The 24,075-nt window shown below is 62.8% G+C and overlaps 1 protein-coding gene across 6 annotated transcripts; it reads left to right on the forward strand.

Annotated features, from left to right (window-relative positions):
• CROCC (ciliary rootlet coiled-coil, rootletin) lies at positions 1–23,072 on the forward strand. 6 transcript variants are annotated; one of them, XM_038159988.1, is made up of 34 exons: positions 1–93; positions 2,100–2,239; positions 3,233–3,412; positions 3,491–3,574; positions 3,650–3,741; positions 4,044–4,209; positions 4,813–4,919; positions 4,996–5,202; positions 6,470–6,566; positions 6,640–6,735; positions 7,053–7,217; positions 7,390–7,568; positions 8,188–8,349; positions 8,833–8,977; positions 9,257–9,622; positions 9,800–9,993; positions 10,271–10,398; positions 10,914–11,065; positions 11,474–11,575; positions 11,762–11,896; positions 12,700–12,831; positions 12,904–13,142; positions 13,810–13,969; positions 14,060–14,227; positions 14,724–15,042; positions 15,687–15,808; positions 15,887–16,007; positions 18,349–18,500; positions 19,163–19,345; positions 19,999–20,151; positions 20,572–20,790; positions 21,014–21,148; positions 21,926–22,036; positions 22,328–23,072. In XM_038159988.1, the coding sequence occupies exons 2-34, from the start codon at positions 2,105–2,107 to the stop codon at positions 22,376–22,378; spliced, it is 5,157 nt and encodes a 1,718-aa protein (XP_038015916.1). In that variant the 5' UTR covers positions 1–93; positions 2,100–2,104; the 3' UTR covers positions 22,379–23,072. The 6 variants fall into 6 exon arrangements, with proteins under 6 accessions (XP_038015916.1, XP_038015917.1, XP_038015915.1 ...); XM_038159989.1 differs by lacking the exon at positions 1–93 and adding an exon at positions 149–197; XM_038159987.1 differs by lacking the exon at positions 1–93 and adding an exon at positions 212–469.
• The last annotated feature ends 1,003 nt before the right edge of the window (positions 23,073–24,075 follow it).

Consider the following 24,075-nt stretch of genomic DNA (forward strand, 5'->3'; position numbering starts at 1 on the left):
GCCGGAGCCAGCTCCGGGGTTAAGGAGCTTAAGGAGCGCGGGGCTCGGGGCCCTGCGGGAGCGCCGTGCCCGCTGGAGAGCGGCTCCGTCCCGGTAAGGACCGCCCCACGCCCTCCGGGCACGGCCGGCGCCGGGGGCTGGCGTTCGGGTCCGAGTCCCTTCCTCTTCCTCGTTCTGCTCCCGCCCGGAGCCCCGGGGTGGGTTTGTCGGCAGAGCCCGGGGATGCCGGGGGATTGCCGGGGGAGGATGGGGCCGTGCCGCTGCCGGGACCTCCAGGAAGAGGAGGGTCCCCGCTCCCGCCGTCACGCGGGGAGGGGACGCGGATTTCGGGCTAATCCCGACCCCGCATCCGCTTCCCGCGGGCGGGCACCGAGCCCGAACCGCACCGAATCCCGGGAAAAGGGGCCGGGGGACGAGGAGGCCGCGGCGAGGGGGTGCCCGGGGCTCGGGAGATGCTCCCGGGGCTGAGGTGGGGTCACCGCGGCCCCCCCGGCGGGGGAAGCGTGGGATGGGGACCGGGATGGGAATGGGACCGGGAATGAGATCGGGAATAGGAATGGGATCGGAAATGGGACCGGGAATGGGATCGGGAATGGGATTGGGATCGGAAATGGGACCGGGACAGGGATTGGGGTCGGAATGGGAATGGGATCGGGGTCGGGAATGGGACCAGGACAGGGAATGAGATCGGAAATGGGAGTGGGATCGGGGTCGGGAATGGGATGGAGAATGGGATCGGGGTCGGGATCCGTGATCCCAGTGGAGAATCGGGGGCGGGTCTGTGGCCGCGAATGGAAAAGTGCCGCGGTTTGGGATCTTAAACGAGAATTTACGGCGGTTTGGGGATCACAGCTGGGGATCTGCAGCAGGGTTTGGGATCACAAACACAAATTTTTAGTGATTTTGTGGTTGCAGCTGTAAATCTGCAGCAGTTCTGGGGTCACAAATAGGAATTCACAACAGTTTTGGGATCACAAATGCAAGTTTGTGCCAGTTTTGTGATTGCAACTGTCAATCGGCAGCGGTTTTGGGATCACAAACATGAATTTGCAGAGGTTTTGGCATTAGAAATCCAAATTTCGTGTCAGATTTGTGATTGCAGTTACAAATCTGCAGCATTTTTGTGTTTGTAATTGGAAATCTGCAGGAGTTCTGGAATCAAAAGTTAATTTACAGCGGTTTGGGATCACAAACATGAATTTACAGCGTGCTTGGAATCAACTACGAATTTGCAACAGTTTGGGGATTGTGACTGGAAATCTGCAGTGGGTTTGGGATCACAAACATGAATTTTTAGGGATTCTGTGGTTGTGGCTGTAAATCTGCAGCATGTTTTGGGATTGTAACTGGAAATCTGCAGCAGTTTTGGGATCAAAATGCAAATTGGTGGCAGTTTTATGGCTGCAGCTGTAAATCTGCAGGGGTTTTGTGATCACAAACACAGATTTGCAGCAGTTTTGCTCTTGCAGCTATGAACCTGCCATGATTTTGTGAAACAAAAACACACATTTACAGGGGCTTTATGTTGCAGCTGCAAAATGAAGTGGGTTTGGATCACAGCCGTTGATCTGCAGCACTTTGTGAACTCCAGATTTTGGCCGTTTTGTGTTTGCAGCTGCAAATCTCTGGCAGTTTTGTGATTGTGATCGTGGATCTGAACATCCTTGCAGTCAAAACTGCAAACTTCCTGTGGGGTTTTGACCACCACTGTGCATTTCCAGCAGCTCTTCCCTCACAAACAGCATTCCTTGGAATGTCTGAGTGTGGGAGGTGGCATTTCCAGCCAGGCCAGAGGGCACAGTGCTCCTCATGGGCTGGAGGAGACTCACATTGAGGGGGGGCTGGGATTTTGGTGGAAATCCCCCTGTTTGTGCCTGGTTATTAAAATCAAAGCAAATATCAGGGAAGAATCCCAAGGCAAGTTGTTGTTCCTATCCCTGAGGATCCTTTATCCAAATGCTGCACCCAGGGAGGGCTCAGCCCATTCCCAAGGGGAGCAGAGCAGCTCGTGGTGGCAAAGGATGCCGTGGCTGTGTCCTGGGCTGGATCCCATCCCGGATCCCAGATCCCATCCTGCCTCTCTCCATCCTGTCCTGCAGGGGCCATGGCCTCGCTGCTGTCCCTGCAGGAGGAGAACAGGATCCTGCAGCAGGAGCTGTCCCGCGTCGAGGACCTGCTGGCCCAGAGCCGGGCTGAGCGCGATGAGCTGGCCATCAAGTACAACGCCCTCAGTGAGCGGGTGAGCCCCCCAAATCCCCCTTTTTAACCCCAAAACTCAGAGCTGGCCATCAAGTACAACGCCCTCAGTGAGCGGGTGAGCCCCCCAAATCCCCCTTTTTAACCCCAAAATCCACAGCTGGCCATCAAGTACAACGCCTTTAGTGAGCGGGTGAGCCCCCCAAATCCCCCTTTTTAACCCCAGAACTCAGAGCTAGATATCAAGTACAATGCCCTCAGCCAGCCCCCTCAAATCTCCCTTTTTAACCCCAAAATCCAGAGCTGGCCATCAAGTACAACGCCCTCAGCCAGCCCCCCCAAATCCCCCTTTTTAACCCCAAAATCCAGAGCTGGCCATCAAGTACAACGCCCTCAGCCAGCCCCCCCAATCCCCCTTTTCAGCCCCAAACTCCAGGTGGTGCCAGCTCCAGCCCCGGCGTTCCCCGTGTGGGGCGGGAGAGCTGCAGTGTCCCCGTGGTGGGAATTGTCCAGACCAGTCCTGGCTTGCCAGGGCTTGTCCATCCCTGTTTTATTTGTCCTGCTGGATTGGGAAGGAACCCCCCTTCCCTCCCTGTGGGAATCCTTCAGTTTTCCAGCACTTTGCCCTGGCAACCGGGAATTCCAAAGGGCTCTGGTCCTCCCAGTGCTGAATGTGCCCCAAACTGGTGGGATTCTGGAGGAATCCCTCGGTTTGTGCCTCAATATTAAAAATAAAACCAAATATCAGGAAAATATCCCCAGGCAAGTTTCCACTCCTGTACCCAAGGATCCTTTATCCATCAGCCACTCCGTGCAAACCGGGAAGGGGCTTTGCTGAACCCCCAGACCAGAGGTTGAGTTATCCTTAAGAGCACCCCCGAAATGTCCCATTCATCCCCTCCCTGTGCATGGAGAAATGGGAGAATGTGGGAACTGGGGCCTTTGGCTGGCTGGGATTTGCCGTGGAACCCCTGGAAGCGAGGCTGGGGGGTGCTCAGGGGTGCGGGGGTGCCAGCCCGGGCTCCCCTGATCCCAGCTGGAGCAGAGCCTGCGGCTGGAGCCGGAGGAAGCGGCCGAGAGCCGGAGCCTGGCCCAGCACAACATCGAGCTCCGGAGGCTGCTGGAGGAGGAGCAGGCTGCCTACAAGAGGAAGCTCCAGGCCTACCAGGAGGGCCAGCAGCGCCAGGCCCAGCTGGTGCAGAAGCTCCAAGCCAAGGTAAATCCTTCCCTGGGGGGACACTGGGATAATTTGGGGACACCCCCCCATCGGTGTCACCCCCTGTCCCTCCCGCAGGTGTTGCAGTACAAGAAGAAATGCGGGGAAGTGGAGCAGCAGCTGCTGGAGAAGGCGACGGAGCTGGAGCAGGAGAGGCTGACGGTGAGGGAGGCTTTTGGGGTCCCCTGCCCCAAATCCCAAACCGGGGTGATGGCCAGCGGGGGGATGTTCCCACAGATCCAGCTGGATGCCAGCGGCTCCCAGCCCGAGGAGGAGAGCAGCAACGAGCTGGAGAACGCCCTGATCCGGCTGGAGGAGGAGCAGCAGAGGTGGGCAGGATCCTGGGGGATGTGGGGATTCCCGGGGGATGCTGAGCTCGGTGATCCCCGATCCCAGGAGCAGCAGAGGTGGGCAGGATCCTGGGGGATGTGGGGATTCCTGGGGGATGCTGAGCTCGGTGGTCCCCTGGGATCCCAGGAGCAGCAGAGGTGGGCAGGACCCGGGCGGGGTGTGAGGATTCCCAGGGGATCCTTGATCCCGGTGGTCCCCTGGGATCCCAGGAGCAGCAGAGGTGGGCGGGGAATGTGAGGATTCTCAGGGGGATGCTGACCTCGATGATCCCCGATCCCAGGAGCAGCAGCCTGGTGCAGGTGAACTCCATGCTGCGGGAGCAGCTGGAACAGGCCAACGTGGCCAACGCGGCGCTGAGCGAGGACATCCGGAAGCTCACGGCGGACTGGGCACGGGCCCGGGACGAGCTGGAGCAGCGGGAGGCGGAGTGGAGGCGCGAGGAGGAGGTGGGTGACACCCGGGCGGGGACAGCAGCGGGGAGAGGGGGGTGAGGCAGGGGGATGAGGGGATGTGGGATCATGGAGAGGGTGAAGGGTCGTGGGGGATGCTGCAAAGAGCAGAGTTTGAGGATGCAATGCGGAGGCTATGGGATGTGGGGTCACTGAGGAGGGATGCAGGGCCGGGGGATTGTTCCGTGGGGAGGGATTTGGGATGGGAAAGGGAGATGAGGCCGGTGGATGTGTCAGGGACAACACAGGGGATGTGGGGCCGTGGGTGATGTTCCATGGGGAAGGATATGGGGATGTGACATGGATGGGAAAGGGAGATGAGGCAGGGAGATGCAGGGATGTGTCAGGGACAATTACACAGGACCCTGGCAGGGATGTGGGGCCCTGGGGGATATTGCATGGGGAAGAACTTGGGGGTTTGGGGGATGTGATGGGAAGAGGATGTGAGGCAGGGACGTGTCACCCCCCCACCCCTCTCTGTGCCCACAAGAATTGGGGTGGGGCTGTGGAGAACCGTGGGGGTGATGGGTATGGCCAGGAGGGGTATTTGGGAATTCGGGGACCGTGGTGGATCCCTGATCCTGCTCCATCCCACTCCAGTCCTTCAACACCTACTTCAGCAACGAGCACAGCCGGCTCCTGACCCTCTGGCGGCAGCTGGTGGCCTTCAGGCGCCACTTCGGGGAGATGAAGGCCACCACCGAGAGGTCAGCGGGGCCCGGGGCGGGATCCCTCCCTCCGGGGATCCCTGGGGACCCCACCGTGCGCCTCCCGCCCGCACAGGGACCTGTCGGAGCTGGGCCACGAGGTGTCGCGGACGGGCCGCGCCGCCCACGCCGCCTGCCTGCACCTGGCCGCCAACCTGCGGCTGGCCGAGAGCCAGGCGGGCGCGGCCCGCGAGCGGCAGGAGCTGCGCCTGGAGCAGCTGCAGGAACAGCTGGCGGCGCGGGCACGGGACGCGGAGCTGGAGAAAGCCACCCTGGCAGCCAGGTACGGGGGGCTGGGGGGCACCGGGTGGGCGAGGGGAGGAATGGAAGTGCAGGGGATGTGGCACAGGATGGGGAGGGAGGGAGTCAGGGGGATGGGATGCAGGAGCACCAGGAGGGGTGCGGGACTGCCAGAAGGGATGCAGGAGCACTAGGAGGGATGCAGGAGGACCAGGAGGGGTGCAGGAGCACCAGGAGGGAATGCAAGAGCACCAGGAGGGGTGCGGGACTGCTAGAAGGGGTGCAGGAGCACCAGGAGCGATGCAGGAGGACCAGGAGGGGTGCAGGAGCACCAGGAGGGAATGCAGGAGGACCAGGAGAGGTGCAAGGGCAGCAGAAGGGATGCAGGAGGACCAGGAGGGGTGCAGGACTGCTAGAAGGGGTGCAGGAGCGCTAGGAAGGATGCAGGAGGACCAGGAGGGGTGCAGGGGCACCAGGAGAGATGCAGGAGGATGTTCCACAGGAAAGATTTTGGGGATGTGGCACAGGACGGGAAGGGACTATGGGTCAGAGGGATGGGATTCAGGAGCACCAGGGGGTGCAGGAGCACCAGGATGGGGAGGATGCACCCCCATGGGGCCATACGGGATGTTTTGTGGGGAAGGTTTTGAGGCTGTGGCATGGATGGGAAGGGAGGTGAGGCAGGGATGTTGGATGCTGGATGTCGGATGCTGGATGTTGGATGCTGGCTCCCAGATGTCGGATGCTGGATGTTGGATGCTGGCTCCCGGATGTCGGATGCTGGATTCTGGATGCTGGATGTTGGATTCTGGATGTTGGATGCTGGCTGCTGGATGTCGGATGCTGGATGCTGGATTTTGGATGCTGGATGCCTCATGCTGGATGTCGGATGCTGGATGTCGGATGCTGGATGTCGGATGTTGGATGTTGGATGCTGGATGCTGGATGCTGGATGTTGGATGCTGGATGTTGGATGCTGGATTCTGGATGCTGGATTCTGGATGCTGGATTCTGGATGCTGGATGTTGGATGCTGGATGCTGGATTCTGGCTGCCGGATGTTGGATGCTGGATTCTGGATGTCAGATGCTGGATTCTGGATGTCGGATGCTGGATGCTGGATGTTGGATGTTGGATGCTGGATGTTGGATGCTGGATGCTGGATGTTGGATGCTGGATGTTGGATGCTGGATGCTGGATGTTGGATGCTGGATGCTGGATTTTGGATGCTGGATGCCTCATGCTGGATGTCGGATGCTGGCTGCCGGATGTCGGATGCTGGATGTTGGATGCCGGCTGTGTCCCGGCCAGGCTGGAGGAGCTGACGGCAGCCCTGGAGCGGTGCCGGAGCGAGGACGAGGAGAAGGAGCGGGCGGTGGAAGCGCTGACCCTGCAGCTGCGGGAGCTGGTGGGTGCAGGGTGTGGGGGTTTGGGGATGCAGGTCCGTCATTCCCGGCCTGATCCCATCCCGGGGCTCGCAGGAGGCCGCGCGTGCCCGGGAGCCGACGCCGGAGCAGGTGCAGGCCCTGCGCTCCGAGCTGGAGCTGCTGCGCCGGACGCTGCACGAGGTCACCCAGGTGCTGGGACACCCCGGGGCCACCCGCAGCCAGGAGGGGCCTCTCCCTGCCTCAGTGTCTCCTCCCTGTCTCAGTGTCCCCTTCCTTGATTCATTTTTGTATTTCCTTATTCAGTTTCCCCACTTCCTGATTCAGTTTTCCCCTCCCTGCCTCAGCTTCCCTTTCCCCTTTATTTGACTTGATTTCCCATTTCCCAATTTCCCACCTCAGTTTCCCCTTCCCTGGACTCCATCTCCCTTTCCTCACCTTGGTTCCCCCCTTCACTGACTTAATTCCCTTCCCTGCCTCACTTTTCCCCTGGATTTCCCTGGGAACAGGCGGTGCTGGCAGATGACCCCGAGCCCCCCGTGCCCGCCGTGTCCCTCCCGTGTCCTCCCGTGTCCCCTCCGTGTCCCGCCGTGTCCCCTCTCCGCAGCCTCTCTGCCAGCGCCGCCGCCGCCGCCGTCCATGCGGCCCTGAGCCGGCGCCAGCTCCAGCTGCAGGTGAGCTGGGAGGAGGAGGAGGATGGGATGGGATGGGATGGGATAGGGACAGGGACAGGGGCAGGGACAGGGGCAGGGATAGGGATAGGGATCGGGATAGGGATAGGAAGGATGGAGATGAGGATGGCAAGGATGGGGACAGGGATGGGATCTGATCAAGGCTGGCCCCCAGGAGGCCCGGAGCCAGGTGGAGGCGGGCCGGGAGGCGGCCGGGAGCCTGCGGCGGGAGCTGGGAATGCTGGAGCAGCGGCTGGAGCAGCTGGGAGCCGAGGCCGGGAGCTGCCGGCGGGCGCAGGAGGAGGCCCAGCGGGAGGTGCTTCAGCTGCGGGCCCAGGCTGAGGGGCTGCGCAGGTACCGCCCCTCTGTCTGTCCTGTGTGTCCGGCTTTCTGTCCCTGTGTGTCTGTGTGTCTGTCCCTGAGTGCCCATCTGTCTGTCCCATCCATGTGTGCCTGTGCCCGTGCCTGTGTCCATGTGCCCGTGTGTCCATGTGCCCATGTGCCCGTGTGTCCATGTGCCCATGTGCCCGTGTGTCTGTGTATCCATGTGTCAGTGTATCCATGTGCCCGTGTGTCCATGTATCCATGTGCCCATGTGTCACTGTATCCATGTGCCCGTGTGTCTGTGTATCCATGTGTCCGTGTGTCCATGTGTCCATGTGCCCATGTGTCACTGTATCCATGTGCCAGTGTGTCCATGTATCCATGTGCCCATGTGCCACTGTATCCATGTGCCCGTGTGTCTGTGTATCCATGTGTCCGTGTGTCCGTGTGTCCATGTGTCCATGTGCTCATGTGTCACTGTATCCATGTGCCAGTGTGTCCATGTGCCCATGTGTCCGTGTGTCCATGTGCCCATGTGTCAGTGTATCCGTGTGTCCGTGTATCCACGTGCCCGTGTGTCCGTGTATCCACGTGCCCGTGTGTCCGTGAGTCCGTGTATCCGTGTGTCCATGTACCCTTGTGTCCGTAGGGAGCTGTGCCACGCGGAGGCGGCGCTGGCGGAGGAGCAGCAGCGTGCGGGGGCCCTGCAGCAGGAGCGGGAGCAGCTGCGGCGCCGCAGCGAGGGGCTGCAGGACTCTCGGGACCAGGCTGCCCGCGACGCCCAGGCCGCCCACGAGCAGCTGGAGCACAGGTGGGCGCGGGGCACCCGTGGGTGTGGGGGTCACAGGTGGGCACAGGAGGGTTCGGGTGTGTGCGGGGTCAGGGTGGGTGCAGGTGTGTGGGGGTTACAAGAGGCTTCAGATGAGCACAGGTGGCTCTGGGGGCACAGGTAGGCACGGGCAGGTGCAGGTGGGGACCCAGGTGGGTGTGGGGTCAGCGTGGGTGCAGGGTATACGGGGGTACAAGAGGGTTCAGATGAGCACAGGTGTGTGTAGGTGGGTGCACGTGGGCTCAGGTGCATACGGGTGCACATAGGTCGGTGCTGGAGGGCACAGCACCCCCAGGGCCTACCTGTGGTGGATGCAGGTGGGCACAGGTGGGTGCACAGGGGGCACGTGTGGGTGTCTGAGGGGGTACAAGAGGGTTCGGGGGGCACAGGTGGGTGCACAGGGGACACAGGCGGGCACGGGTGGGTGCACAGGGGACTCAGGTGGGCTGTGCTGTCCCCGCACAGCCAGCAGCAGGTGCAGGAGCTGGAGGCACAGCGGGCGCAGGCGCAGCGGGAGCTGCTGGAGGCACGGGAGGAGCTGAGCCGGGCGCTGCTGGAGGCGGAGCTGGCCCGGGGGGAGCAGGAGGTGCTGGCAGAGGCCCTGGGCAAGGTGGGCACCCGAACCCGCCCCACAGCGGGGCCGGGCACGGATACAGGTGCATCCCCCTGGGTACAGGTGAATCCCCGGGAGTGCCAGCCCTGCCCTGGGTGCAGCCCTGTGCCCCAGGTGCCCCCATGGCCCGGTTCCACAGCTATCCCCACACACCCCAGGTGTGCCCCAGGTGTCCCCCATGCCCCAGGTACTCCCCGAGCCCCAGGTGCCCCCCGTGTCCCCCTGCCCCCATCCCCGTCCCACGGTGCCCCGGTGCCAGCCGGTGCCCGCTCGCAGGCGCAGGGCAGCTGCGGGGAGCTGGCGGAGGCCCGGCGGGCGGCGGAGGCGGAGGAGTCGCGGCTGCGGGACGCGCTGGCCAAGACCAGCGAGCTGGCGGCCGGGCTGGCCCGGGACAAGGCGGAGCTGGGCCGGCGGCTGGAGCGGCTGGAGCAGGAGCGGGAGCGGGGCCGGCTGCGCAGCCGGGAGCTGTGCCGGGAGCTGGCGCTGCTGCGGGCACGGCTGGAGAGCGGCCCCCGCCCCGGCAGCGAGCGGCGGAGCCCGGAGCGGCCACGGGAGAACCCCCGGGACGACGGGCGGGAGCTGCGGGAGGAGCTGCGGGAGCTGCGCGGGCTCCACGAGCGGCTGCGCCACAGCCTGGGCCAGGTGGGCACCGCGGGGGCAACCGGGAGGGTGCTGGGGCAACCGGGAGCAGGGGGGAGGGTGCCAAGGGTAACTGGGAGGAGTGGGAAGGGTGCCAAGGGTAACTGGGAGGGGGCATGCGGTAACTGGTGGTTCCTGAGCTGTCCCTGGTGTCCCCTGGCTGTCCCCGCCGTGCCGCAGGCGGTGCAGGAGCAGAGCGCGGCGGGCGAGGCGCTGGCGCGGGCGCGGGCGGAGCAGGAGCGGCTCCGGGCGGAGCAGGAGCGGCTGGGCCGGACCCAGGCGGCGCTGGCCCAGGACGGGGCCGGACTGGCCGTGCAGCTCGCGGCTGCCCAGCGCCAGGAGCGGCACCGCCACCGCGAGGCCGCCGGCCTCAGGTAGGGGCCGGGCTGGGGAGGGCCGGGCTCAGGGGATGCTGGGCTCAGGTGGGTGCTGGGTCAGGGAGTGCCGGACTCAGGGGGGCCGAGGTTAAGGGGGGCTGGGCTCAGGGGTGCTGGGCCCAGGAGGTGCTGAGTCGGGGAGTGCCGGGCTCAGGGGTGCTGGGCTCAGGGGTGCCGGGCTCAGGGGGGCCGGGCTCAGGTGGGTGCTGGGTCGGGGAGTGCCGGGCTCAGGGGGTGCCAGGGTGAGCCCAGCCCCGTGCCCGGTGTCCCGCAGGTCGGAGAAGGAGGGGCTGGAGAACACCGTGTGCCAGCTGCAGCAGGAGCTGGCCCAGCTTCAGGCCCGCAATCAGCAGCTGGAGGCCCAAGGCCGGACACTGACCCAGGCCAAGGAGGCGCTGGAGGGTGAGGGGTCCCGGCCACCCACCCGCATGTCCCATCAGCCCAGCCATGGCCAGCTCTCACCCATTCATCCCCATCTTCATCCTCATCCTCAAAGCATCATCCCCATCTTCATCCCCATCCCCATCCATCTCCATCTTCACCATCCATACCCATCCATAGAATCTGTTATATACATCTTCATCCTTGTCCATCTCCATCCTCAGTGTCCATCTCCATCCATCATCCCCATCCTCATCCCTGTCCATCCCCATCCTCATCCTCAGCTGCAGCCCCCTTTCCCCATTGACAGGGGATGTCTCCATGACTTGGGGGTGTCCCCACTGTTGGGGGGGGTGTCCCCATGACTGAGGGTGTTCCCGCTGACTGAGGTTGTCCCCAGTGACTGGTGGGTCCCCATTAGCTCTGGGGTGTCCCATGACCGGGGGTGTCCCCATGACTGAGGCTGTCCCCATGACCGAGGGGTGTCCCTGTGACCGAGGCTGTCCCCGTGACCGGGCTGTCCCCGTGTCCCCCAGCGGAGCTGGGCGTGGCGCGGCGGGAGCGGGCGCAGGAGCTGCGGGAGCGGCGCCAGGCGGTGGCGGTGGCCGAGGCGGCCGCGGTGACAGCGGCGCTGCAGAGCGCCCGCGACGCCCACCGCGAGCAACTCGAGCACCTCCAGCGCGAGAAGGTGCGCCCGGGGCAGGGGCACGAGGGTTTGGGCTGTGGGAGGGATTTGGGGCACGGCGGAGGGACTTTGGGGTGCTGTGGTGGAGGTTTTTAGGGTGTGATGGTGATTTTGGGGGTTTTAAGGGTGACTGTTTGGGCATGATGGTGGTTATTGGGGAGCAATGTTTTTTGGGGTGAAATGTTGTGTTTTGGGGCTCAGTGGTGATTTTTGGGGTGAAATGTAGACTTTTGGGGTGCAGAGCTGATTTTTGATGCACGTGCTGATTGTTGAGGGCACAGTGGTGATTTTTGGGGGGCAACCGTGATTTCTGACATTCCCGCTGGTTGTTGAGGCACGATGCTCGGGGTGCAGGATTGTTTGGGTTCGCTGGTGATTTTTGGGGTCCACTGGTGATTTTGGGGCTGGCAGGAGGAGCTGGAGGCCGAGCGGGGCCGGCTGGTGCAGGAGCACGAGGAGCTGGTGGCCGAGCTGGCGGCAACGCGGCAGCAGCGCCAGAGCGAGAAGCAGCAGGTGGTGGCCCTGATGTCCCCCTGTCCCTGTGCCACCTCTGATGTCTCCCCAGCTTTGTGCCACTCCCCTGTCCCCCAGCCCTGTGCTGGCCCCGATGTCCCCCTGTCCCTGTGCTGCTCCTGTGTCCCCCAGCCCTGTGCCACCCCTGGTATCCCCCAGCCCTGTGCCACCCCTGATGTCCCCCAGGCTCTGGCGCTGCAGGAGGAAGAGCGGGTGGCCCTGGCGGGGACACTGGCGGGGCTCCAGCGGAGCCTGGACGAGGCCACGGCCGAGGTGGAGCAGCGGCGGCGAGAGGTCACGGGCCACCAGGAGAAGGAGCAGGTGGGTTTGGGGTGCTCCCAGCGCCCCCCCAGGGTGGCACAGAGCCCCACAGAGCCCCCACTTCCAGCCCCCATGCCCAGGTGTCTCCCCTCTTTGCAAGCCCCACTGCCAAAGTGGCTCCTGCTCCTGCAGCCACCCGTGCCTGGGTGTCCCCTTGTCACCCCCCAGTTCCTGGGCATCCCCCACTGCAGCCCCTCCTGTCTGAATATCCCCTGTGGGCCCCCCCATTGCAGCCCCCCCACCTGGGTATCCCCCATGGCCCCCCCATTGCATTCCCCATTCCTGGGTACCCCCCTTTGCACCCCCCAGCTTGAGCCTCACCCCCACCATTGCAAGACCCCCCCCTTTTCTTGCAGCTCCCCAACTTCACCCCCATCTCCTGCAGGAATGGGGCTCAGCTGTGGTGCCTGAGCCCCCTCACCCCATCCCTGCACCACCCCCACTGAGGGTGCCCCCCTCTCTCCAGGACCCCATCCCCACTATCCCCCTCTCTCTGGGACCCATCCCCACTGTCCCCCTCTCTCTGGGACCCCATGCCCACTGTCCCACTCTCTCCGGGACCCCATGCCCACTGTCCCCCTGTCTCTGGGACCCCATCCCCACTGTCCCCCTGTCTCTGGGACCCATGCCCACTGTCCCTGCCTTTCCAGGACCCCATCCCCACTGTCCCCCTGTCTCTGGGACCCATCCCCATTGCCCCCCCGCCAGGATCCATCCCCACTGTGTCCCTCTCTCCGGGACAGTGCCGCCCCCCGGGACCCCCGAGGGGAGGGCGGGGGGTCTCAGGGTGCCGTGCCCCGCAGGCCTTGGCCGCGGAGCTGCGCTCGCTGCGGGCGCGGGCGGAGGAGGCGGCGCTGGGCCACGAGCGGGAGGCGAGGGCGCTCCGGGAGCAAGCGGCGGCGGCGGCCAAGCAGCGGGACAGCGCCCTGCGGGAGGTGAGCCGCCCCCCAAAACCCCTTCCCGCCCCCCTGAAATCCCCAAATCCATGGAGTTCCCGCTCCGGGCAGGCGGAGGAGGCGCGGGCGCAGCTGCGGGCCGGGGCCGAGGCGCGGGCGGCGGCGCGGCAGGAGCTGCTGGAGGCGCAGCGAGACGCCCGGGACAGCCGCGAGGGTCGCGACACCGAGCGGCGGCGGGCGCAGGAGGCGCGGCGGGCGCTGGGCGACGCGGCCCGGGAGAAGGAGGCGCTGCAGCGCTCCAACGAGGAGCTGCGGGCGGCCCTGCGGCGCGCCGAGGGGGAGCGCATCAGGTGGGGGACGCGCGATGGCCTCATGGGGGTGCAGGGCGCGGCTGCAGCGCCTTGGAGGGGCTGCTCGGGGCTGGGGGGATGCTCAGCGTAAGGGAATGGCCAAGCTGGGAGATGCAGGGGTCGGAGTGATGAATGGGACAAGGGGCTGCCCAAACTGGGAGATGCAGGAGTTGGGAGATGCATGGGATGAGGGAAACACTGGCTGGGAGATGCAGGAGCTGGGAGATGCATGGGATGAGGGAAACACTGGCTGGGAGATGCAGGAGCTGGGAGATGCTCAGGATGAGGGAAGCACAAGCTGGGAGATGCAGGAGTTAAGAGATGCATGGGATGAGGGAAGCACAAGCTGGGAAGATGCTTGGGATGAGGGAAGCACAAGCTGGGAGATGCAGGAGTTGGGAGATGCTTGGGATGAGGGAAAGCAGGAGTTGGGAGTTACTGGGGTGATCCCCACCTTGGAGGGCAATGTGTGGGGTGGGGGCGGTGTTGGAACGCTCAGGGGATGCTCAGGTTGGGACGGGGCGATGCTCCAGGTCAAGAGGACGCTCAGGACGAGATGATGGAAATTTGGGGCTGGGGGGACATCTCGGATGGGCACAGCTGGGGCACGGCCGGGGCCGGGGGCATGCCGCCCCCCCCGGGCGCTGCCAGCCCCCGCTGCCCGCAGCCTGAAGCGCTCCGGGGAGGACAAGGAGCAGCGGCTGGCGCTGCTGGAGGCGGCGCGGGCGGCGGCCGAGCGGGAGGTGTCGGAGCTGCGGGCGGCGCTGCGGGGGCTGGAGCGCGCCCGCCTGGAGAGCCGCCGGGAGCTGCAGGAGCTGCGCCGCCAGGTCAGGGACAGCCGCCACGGGGACAGGGGGTGGCACTGAGCCTCCGCGGCCCTCGCGGTGTCCCCGAACCGCTGGTGCGCTCGCGGGCAGGTGAAGGAGCTGGACAGCGAGAACAGCCGGCGGGGCCGGGAGCTGGGGGAGCTGCAGGCGCGGGTGGCCCTGGAGGAGCAGCGGGAGCAGCGCAGCCGCCGCGAGGCCTCCGGCCTCAGGCAGAAGGTGGCCGAGAGCGAGGCCGGCACCGAGGCTGCCAGGAAGGAGGTGAGGCCGTCCCCAAAGGTCCCCAAGACCCTGCTGTGGGTGTCCCGCATCCTGAAGTGTCCCTGTGCCCCTATAGCTGGCTATCCAATGGGTCTGGAGGTGTCCCTGTCCCTTCAGGCCATAGCTTGGTGCCTGTTGTCCCCAATCATTGCCATCACCGTGGTATCCTGTGTCCCTAGGTGTTCCCATTGCTCCATCCGCTGCATCCCTGGGATTCCCATTGTCCCACTGCTCCATGCCCTGCATCCCTGGGGTTCCCTGTGACCCCACTGCTCCATCCGCTGCATCCCTGGGGTTCCCTGTGACCCCACTGCTCCATCCCCTGCATCCCTGGGGTTCCCAGTGCCCCCACTGCTCCATTCCCCGCTTCCCTGGAGTTCCCATTGTCCCACTGCTCCATCCCCCTCCTCTCTGGGGTCCCCCATCACCCCATTGCTCCATCCCCCATTCCCATCCCTCCCACCCACGCCTCCCGTCTCTCCTGTCGCTCCCGCAGCTGCAGCAGCTGCAGCAGCGCCTGGCGGCGGCGGAGCAGGAGTTCCGGCGGCGGGAGCAGGAGCTGTCCCGCAGCCTGGAGGAGGCGCGGGGCAATGAGAAGAAGCTGCTGGCGGACGCGCGGAACCTGCAGCTCAAGGTGGAAGCGGCGCGGGCCGAGGTGGCCGAGCTGGGGCTGCGGCTGAGCGCGGCGCAGGGCCGGGCCCAGGGGCTGGAGGCGGAGCTGGCCCGCGGCGAGGAGCAGCGCAGGGCCACCGAGTCCCGCCTGGGCGGCCTCCAGGCCACCCTGCGCCGCACTGTGGCCGTGGCCAGGGCCAAGGGTGAGCGGCCCCGGGGGCTGAGGGGAAGGGAAGGGTCACCCTTTGATCCAGCCCTGGGGGTCTCCAACACAGCGGTGCTCCGGCCCCTGCATCCCAGGGGTCTCCCAAACCCCGTTATTCCATCCCTGCATCCCAGGGGTCTCCCATTGCTCCATCTCCTGCATCCCAGGGGTCTCCCAAACCCCATTATTCCATCCCCTTCATCCCTGGATCCTTCCAAACCTCGTTATTCCATCTCCTGCATCCCCGAGGTCTCCCAAACCCCATTATTCTATCCCTGCATCCCAAGGGTCTCCTGTTCCTCCATCCTCTGCACCCCTGGATTCTCCCAAACCCCATTATTCCATCTCCTGCACCCCTGGATCCTCCCAAACTCCATTATTCCATCCCTGCATCCTGGGGGTCTCCCACACTCTATTATTCCATCCCCTTCATCCCTGGATCCTACCAGACCCCATTTTTCCATCTCCTGCACCCCTGGATCCTCCCAAACCTCATTTTTCCATGTCCTGCACCCCGGGGTCCGCTTCACTCCATCCCCTGCATCCCCACATTTTTCCGTCCCCTGCCTCCCTGCTGTCCCCCGCTGCTCCGTGCCCTCCCCCCAGGCTGGTGTCCCCCTGCCACCCCTCTTGTCCCCGCAGGCGGGGGCCCGGAGGGGCCGGGCAGCCCCGGCTCGTTCCCGGATCCCGAGGCCGATCCCGAGGCGCTGCGGGCGGCGCTGCGGGAATTCCTGCAGGAGCTGCAGGACGCGCAGCGGGAGCGGGTGCGTGGCCCCGTCCCTCCCGTCCCCGTTGTCCCCAAAGGGCGCTTCCCGGCCCGTTCCCAGCCCCTGTTCCCGCAGGAGGAGCTCCGGGGGCGGCTGGGCAGCCTGGGCCGGCGCCTGGCGGAGGCGGAGGCGGAGCGGGACAGCGCCGGAGCCCGCGCGCAGCGCCTGCAGAAGCTGCTGGACGAGAGCGAGCAAGGTGATGGGGATTTCTGGGAATTGTGGGATTCGGGGTGGTCTGGAGGCTGCTGGAGCCGCCGCAGCGAGCGGCAGCTCGGAGGGAAACTGAGGCACAGGGAGGGGGGCGGTGCTGCCCAGAGCGGAGGATGCTCCTCGGGATTTCCTCCAAAATCCTGGTGGGAAACCTCATAAATCCCAGTAAACCCCAGTGAAACCCTCCTGTACCTCCTTTAAACACCAGTACAAAGTGGAAAAAAATTCCATATATCCTTCTAACCCCAGTAAAATGGGTAAAACCCCTCGGCATCCCCCACACATCCCAGTAAAACTGCTAAAACCCTCATGGATGCCCATAAATCCCACTGGAACTGGTGAGCTCCCCTATGGATCCCATGTAAATACCAGTTGGACTGGTGAACTCCACAAAACCCAGTGAAACTGGTAAAACCCCCTGTGCAAACTCCATAAATCCCAATAAAGTGGGGCAGGACCTGTCTGCACCCCATGTAAATCCCAGTAAAACTGGTAAATACCCCACGTATTTCCTGTAAACCCCAATACAACAGCTGAAAAAACCCTGTGCGAGCTGCAGAAATCCCCATAAAATTAAATTAAAGACCTAAAACATTAAAAAAATAGCAATAAAAAAATAAATAACCCATTAAAAAATTCCCCATAAACTAAAAGCTGGTAAGCTCCCTGTGCAGTTTCCATAAATGCCAGTAAAGGGATAAACCCCCTGTGCATCCCTCTTAAACCCCAGTGAACCCAGGAACCCCTCCCAGTCTGTCCCCCATAAATTCCAATAAAACCCCAATAAAACCCCAATAAAACTGGTAATGCCTCCCTGCATCCCATGACCACCCCAGGAAAACTGGGGAATGCCCTGAGTAAATGTCAAAAATCCCAATAGTGGGTAAAACCCCCCTGAATCTCCCAGAAACCCCAGTGAAACTGGGAACCTCCCATGCCTCCCCTGTAATTCCCAGTAAAACTGGGAACCCCCGGTGCAGGTTCTATAAATCCCAATAAAATGGGTAAAAGCCCTCAGCATCCCCATAAACCCCAGTAAAACCCCTCTGCATCCCCCATTAACCCAAATAAATCGCTCTGCATCCCCCAAAAACCCCAGTAAACCCCCATAAATCCCAGTAACCCCCAGCATACCCTGTAAGTCCCTCTGCAGTTCCCATAAACCCCAATAAAACCCCCCTGCATCCCCCACAAACCCCAATAAGCCCCAGTAACCCCCCCACATCCCCCATAAACGCCAAGAAACCCCTCTGCAGTTCCCATAAACCAAATAAACCCCAGTAAAACCCCAGTAACACCCCTCTGCACCCCACAAACCCCGGTAAAACCCCAGTAAAACCCCCTTCCATCCCCACAAACCCCAGTAAAACCCCCTTGCACTCCCACAAACCCCAATAAAACCCCCTTGCACCCCCACAAACCCCAGTAAAACCCCAGTGCACCCCTGCAAACCCCATTAATACCACCTTGCACCCCCACAAACCCCAGTAAAACCCCACTGCAGTCCCGCAAACCCCAGTAAAATCCCACAAACCCCAGTAAAACCCTCTTCCAACCCCATAAACCCCATAAACCCCAGTAAACCCCACTGCACTCCCATAAACCCCAATAAAACCCCAGTGCACCCCCAGAAACCCTGGTAAAACCCCGGTGCACCCCCACAAACCCCAGTAACACCCCATAAACCCTGGTAAAACTCCAGTAAAACCCCCTTGCAACCCCACAAACCCTGATAAAACCCCAGTGCACCCCCACAAACCCCAGTAACATCCCCACAAACCCCAGTAAAACCCCAGTAAAACCCCCTTGCAACCTCCCAAACCCCAGTAAAACCCCCTTGCAACCTCCCAAACCCCAGTAAAACCCCAGTAACACTCCTTTGCACCCCCACAAACCCCAGTAACACCCCACAAACCCCAGTAAAACCCCAGTAACACTCCTTTGCACCCCCACAAACCCCAGTAACACCCCACAAACCCCAGTAAAACCCCAGTAACACTCCTTTGCACCCCCCCAAACCCCAGTAACACTCCTTTGCACCCCCACAAACCCCAGTAACACCCCACAAACCCCAGTAAAACCCCAGTAAAACCCCAGTAACACTCCTTTGCACCCCCACAAACCCCAGTAACACCCTGCTGCACCCCCTCCAACCCCCAGTAACACCCCACAAACCCCAGTAAAACCCCAGTAACACTCCTTTGCACCCCCACAAACGCCAGTAACACCCCACAAACCCCAGTAAAACCCCAGTAACACTCCTTTGCAGCCCCCCAAACCCCAGTAACACCCCACTGCACCCCCACAACCCCGGTAAAACCCCGCAGGGCGGCGGGAGCTGAGCGGGGCCCGCGCCTCGCTGCTGCTGCAGGACGAGAGCCTGCGGCGCTCGCAGCGGGAATGCCGCGGGCTGCGGGAGCGCCTGAGCGCCCTGGAGAGCGGCATGCGAGCCGCCGAGAGGGAGCGGCGGGCAGGACGGGTGCGAACGGGCCGGGGGAATCGGGGGGTCAGGGGGGATGGGGGGATCGGGTGGGAACGGGGCCAGGGGGAATCGGGGGGAGTCAGGGGGGAATGGGGGGGCCGGGGGGGGGAATCGGGGGATCAACGGGGAATGGGGGCATCGGGTGGGAGTGGGGCCGGGGGGAATCGGGGGGTCAGGGGGGAATGGGGGGATCGGGTGGGAACGGGGCAACGGGGGGAATTGGGGGCTCAGGGGGAATGGGGGGGTCGGGTGGGAGTGGGACCAGAGGGAATCGGGGGGTCAGGGGGGAATGGGGGGAATGGGGGGATCGGTTGGGAACAGGGCTGGGGGGAATCGGGGGGTCAGGGGAGAATGGGGGGATCGGGTGGGAACGAAGGAGTGGGGTGGGAATGGGGGAGTCCAGCTGGAAATTGGGGGTCAGTCCAGGCAGGAATGCCCGGGCAGTCCAGGTGGGAATGGGGAGAGTCAGATGGGAATGGGGGCAGCACAGGTGGGAATGTGGGATAGTCCAGGTGGGAATGTGGGATAATCCAGCTGGGAATGCCGGGCAGTCCCGTGGGGAGTGTCGGGCAGCCCGGCTGGGAGCGCGGGGCAGTCCAGGTGGGCAGGGCGGCGTGCCCGGCGCATCCCGCTTCACGCCCGCATTGCGGCGGCTCCAGGAGAAGCTGGGCGAGCTGGAGGAGGCCCGGCAGAGGCTGGAGGTGTGCGAGAGCCGCAGCGCCCGGCTGGAGCTGCAGCGGCGGGCGCTGGAGGCCGAGCTGGGCCGGGCGCGGCGGGCGCTGGCCGAGCGGGACGCGGAGGCGCGGGAGGCGCGGGAGCGAGCGGAGCAGCTCCGCACGCAGGTACCGGCACCGCTCCCGCCGGATTCCAGGGGCTGAACGGGCTTTCCATGGATCCAGTCCCACAGTTCCCCCTTGAGCGCCCTCCCAGCGCCTCCTGAAGCACTTCCCAGTCCCACAGCTCCCACCGAACCCACTCCAGTTCCTGCAGTCCCCCCGGTTTCCCCTGAACCCCATCCCAGTCCCACAGTTCCCACTGAACCCACTCCCAGTTCTTCTGAGTTACCCCTGGATCCCATCCCAGTTGTTCCCAGTTCCCCCAAAACCCCTCAGTCTCCCAGTTCTCCCCAAATCCCTTCCCAATTCGTCTGCTCCTGAACATCTACCCAGTTCCCCCTGTATCCCCTCCCAGTCTCCCCAGTTCCCCCTGAGCCCTCTTCCAGTCTCGCCAGTTCCCCCAGCCCCTCCCAGTCCCCCAGTTACCCCCTGTATCCCCTCCCAGTTCCCCTGCATCCCCTCCCAGTCCCCCCAGTTCTCCCTGTATCCGCTCCCAGTCTCCCCAGTTCCCCTGCATCCCCTCCCAGTCCCCCCAGTTCTCCCTGTATCTGCTCCCAGTCCCCCCAGTTCCCCTGTATCTGCTCCCAGTCCCCCCAGTTCCCCTGTATCCGCTCCCAGTCCCCCCAGTTCCCCACTCTCCGTTACCGTTCCGGGCACAGCTGGCTCAGGCCGAGTCCCGCTCGGGGCCGTTCCCGGTGCCGCCGGGGGGCGGCTCCAAGGGGGAGGCTCCGGACCGGTCCCTGCTCCACGAGCGGCTCCTGCAGCTCCAGAACGCGCTGGCCGCCGGCGAGACGGACCGGAGGCTGCTCCAGGTGGGCCGGGAACCCCTCCCAGTGCCCCCAGCTCCTCACGAGCCCCTTCCCAGTCCCCTCATTCTCTGTGAACCCCCTTCCAGTCCTCCAAGTTCTCCCTAAACCCCCTCCCACTTCCCCCAGTTCCCTCTGAACCCCTCCCAGTGCCCCCATTTGCCCTGACCCGGTCCCAGTCCCCTCAGTTTCCACCTGAAATCATCCCACTTCCCCCTCCCAGCTCCCCCTGAACCCCCTCCCAGCTCCCCCAGTTCCCCTCAGTCCTGTCCCAGTGTCCCTGGACCCATTCCCAGGCCCCCTCAGCCCCCTGCCAGTCCCTGGTGTCCCGGGGCTGTCCTGGGGCTGTCCCCGGGTGTCCCGGGGCTGTCCCGGGGCTGTCCCCGGGTGTCACGGGGCTGTCCCGCTGTCCCCGCGGTGTCCCAGGAGGGGCTGGAGGAGGCGCGGCGGGCGCTGGCGGAGGCACGGCGGGAGAAGGGAATGCTGCGGGAGCAGCTGCGGGAGCAGCGGGAGCTGGGAATGCTCCGGGAGCCGGGAATGTTCCGGGAGCCAGGAATGCTGCGGGATCTGGGAATGCTTCAGGAGCCGGGAATGCCACCGGAACAGGGAATGCCGCTGGAGCCCTCCCAGGACCGACAGCAGGAGGTGAGCGGGGCCACACCCCAAATTCTCTGACCTTTGACCCCAGACTGGGGATCCCCCATAGAGCCCCACACCCTTATGGGCTAATTAATTATCCAATTATCATCTAATACCTGTATCATCATCATCACATCTAATTATCTGACACTATATTAGATATATTTGGGGTTATCTGTATTTTCTGTCTATTACACATACTTTGATATTTGTCTGTGTGTCCGGGCAGGAGCGGGACCCTCCCGGCGGGGCCGGATCCGCGCGGCTCCCGGCGGGGCCGGATCCCCCGGCAGGGCCGGATCCCCCCGCGGGCTCGGCCGAGCAGGAGCTGGAGGAGGCTCGGAAACGCATCCAGGTGCTGCGGGTGGGTCCCGGGGCCGATCCCGATCCACGGGATGGGGCTGATTGTGATCCATGGGCTGGGGCTAATCCTGATCCACGGGATGGGGCTGATCCTGATCCATGGGATGGGGCTGATCCTGATCCATGGGATGGGGCTGATCCCAATCCATGGGCTGGGGCTGATCCATAGGCTGGGGCTGATCCCAATCCATGGGTTGGGGCTGCTCCCTCGGGAGCTCATCTTGATGAGAATGAGCCTGGTGCTGGTGCTGGTGCTGGGATGGTGCTGGGATGGGGCCAGGCTCATCCAATGGGAATGGTCCCAGTGTTGGTGCTGGGCTCATCCCAGTAGGAATGGAATGGAATGGAATGGGGGTACTGGGAGGGGGCCGGGCTGGTTCCAGGGGCAGGGAGGTGCTGGTGTTGGTGCTGGTGCTGGTGCTGGTGTTGGTGCTGGTGTTGGTGCTGGTGCTGGTGTTGGTGTTGGTGTTGGTGCTGGTGCTGGTGCTGGTGCTGGTGTTGGTGCTGGTGTTGGTGTTGGTGCTGGTGTTGGTGTTGGTGTTGGTGCTGGTGTTGGTGCTGGTGTTGGTGCAGGTGTTGGTGCTGGTGCTGGTGTTGGTGCTGGTGCTGGTGTTGGTGCTGGTGTTGGTGCTGGTATTGTTGGTGTTGGTGCAGGTGCTGGTGTTGGTGTTGGTGCTGGTGCTGGTGTTGGTGTTGGTGCTGGTGCTGGCTCCGGGCCGTTTTGGGGTGCCCGGGCAGGCAGTGCCCAGTCCGGGGTGCCGGGCACCCCTCCCCGCAGGCGCAGGTGTCGGCGCTGGAGCTCCGGGCCCGGCCGCTCCCTGAGGCGCCCGTGGAGCTGCAGCGGGAGCTGGAGCGGCTCCGGCTCGGCCGCGGCGGCTTGGAGGAGCAGGTGAGGGGACACGGCCCGGGGACACGGGGTCAGCCCGGGGGACACGGCCCGGGGACACGGGGACAGCCTGGGAGACACAGCCCGGGGGACACGGGGACACAGACTGGGGGACACGGGGACAGCCTGGGGGGACACAGCACGGGCGAACGAGGGGACACAGCTCGGGGGGACACAGCCCAGGGACACGGGGACAGCCCGGGGGACACAGCCCGGGGACACGGGGACAGCCCGGGGGACACGGGGACAGCCCCGGGGGGACACAGCCCAGCCCCACAGCCTCCCCTCCTGCAGATCGCGCTGCTGAAGGAGCAGGAGCTGCAGCGACATCCCACCGGAACTTAGGGAATTCCGGGAATTCCGAGACATCCGCAGGGACCAGCACAGCTCCGGGATGGGAGGATCCATCCCCTTCCCCGATCCCAAAATCAACAGCAGCTCCGCTCAGGGGTGAGGGGGATCCAGCCCCATCCCTGTGCTCCAATCCCACAGCGATTCTTGTCTCCTCATTCCCTTTTCTCCAGGAAAAAGCTGCACTTTTCCCACCAGCTGACAAAATTTGTCTATTTTTGATACAATCTGGGACCTCATGGATGGTTTACCCATTTTCCTTTGCAGTTTTTAATGGAAAAATGGGGAATATTCCCTTGTTTCAGCCCCAGAAGACCCAACTGATCAATTCCCCTCCAGCCTTCCAAGCCTGCCCTCACCCCATCCTAATCTTTCCCCTTTTTCTAACAAAAAACTCCCTGGATTTGTGTTTTTGAAGGATTTTTTTAGGAACTAGCAGGGTTTTTATATGAACTTTTGGGAATGGGGGTTTTTACTGGTGCTCCCGAGGGTGGGAAAGCCACAGAAGGGAAGTGGTGGCTCTGACTGCCCCCAGTCCCAGCTGGAATAAACGTGGAAAATCCAAACTGGGAGTGCTGAGGGATTTTTTTGGGAGAAGTTGGCATTTTGGGAATGCCCAAATTTGGGCTGAGTTGAATGAGGTCCCTAAATAATAATGAATAATAAGAATAATGAACAATAAATAGGAATGAGCAATAATTAAAACCCAATAATGATAATTAATAATGAAGACTAAAGGATTAGAATTCGTAATAAACAGCAAATAACAATGAGGATAAAGCTGCACCCTACAGATGAGAGAGAAGCTTTGGGGGGAAATGCACCCTATAGAGGGGAAATGAACCCTATAGAGGGGAAATACATCCTGTAGAGGGGAAATGCACCCTATAGAGGGGAAATGCACCCTGTAGAGGGGAAATGAACCCCATAGAGGGGAAATTCACCCTAAAGAGGGGAAATGCATCTTATAGAGGGGAAATGCACCCTATAGAGGAGAAATGAACCCCATAGAGGGGAAATTCACCCTAAAGAGGGGAAATGCATCTTATAGAGGGGAAATGAGCCCTATAGAGGGGAAATGAGCCCTATAGAGGGGAAATGCACCCTATAGAGGGGAAATGAACCCTATAGAGGGGAAATGCATCTTATAGAGGGGAAATGCACCCTATAGAGGGGAAATGCATCCTGTAGAGGGGAAATGCATCTTATAGAGGGGAAATGCACCCTATAGAGGGGAAATGCATCTTATAGAAGGGAAATGCACTCTACAGAGGGGAAATACATCCTGTAGAGGGGGAATTCACCCTATAGGGGGACTGCACCTTACAGAGGGGAAATTCAACCTATAGAGGAGAAATTCATCCTGTAGAGGGGAAATTCACCGTGAGACCCCTCCCACCACCCTTCCATAGGGGAACTGGGCAACACCCCAAGGCTGGCCCCAAACCCGCCCCAAACCCCTTTATTGTCTGTAAGTGACCCAGCCCTCACCCCAAATGTTTCCATGGTGCGCATCTTCCTACGGGAACTGCCCCAAACTGAGCCCCCACATCCCCCAACCACCACCCCAAAATCGACCGTTTCACACCCCAAAGCCCCCGAAACACCCCAAACCATCGTACACCCTGCGTGCAGCACTGGGAATTGCTCAAATTGTCAGAAACCCCCTCCAAAATCGGGAATAACCCCAA

This window comes from Motacilla alba, chromosome 21 (assembly GCF_015832195.1).
Source record: "Motacilla alba alba isolate MOTALB_02 chromosome 21, Motacilla_alba_V1.0_pri, whole genome shotgun sequence".
Classification (NCBI taxonomy): Eukaryota; Metazoa; Chordata; class Aves; order Passeriformes; family Motacillidae; genus Motacilla; species Motacilla alba.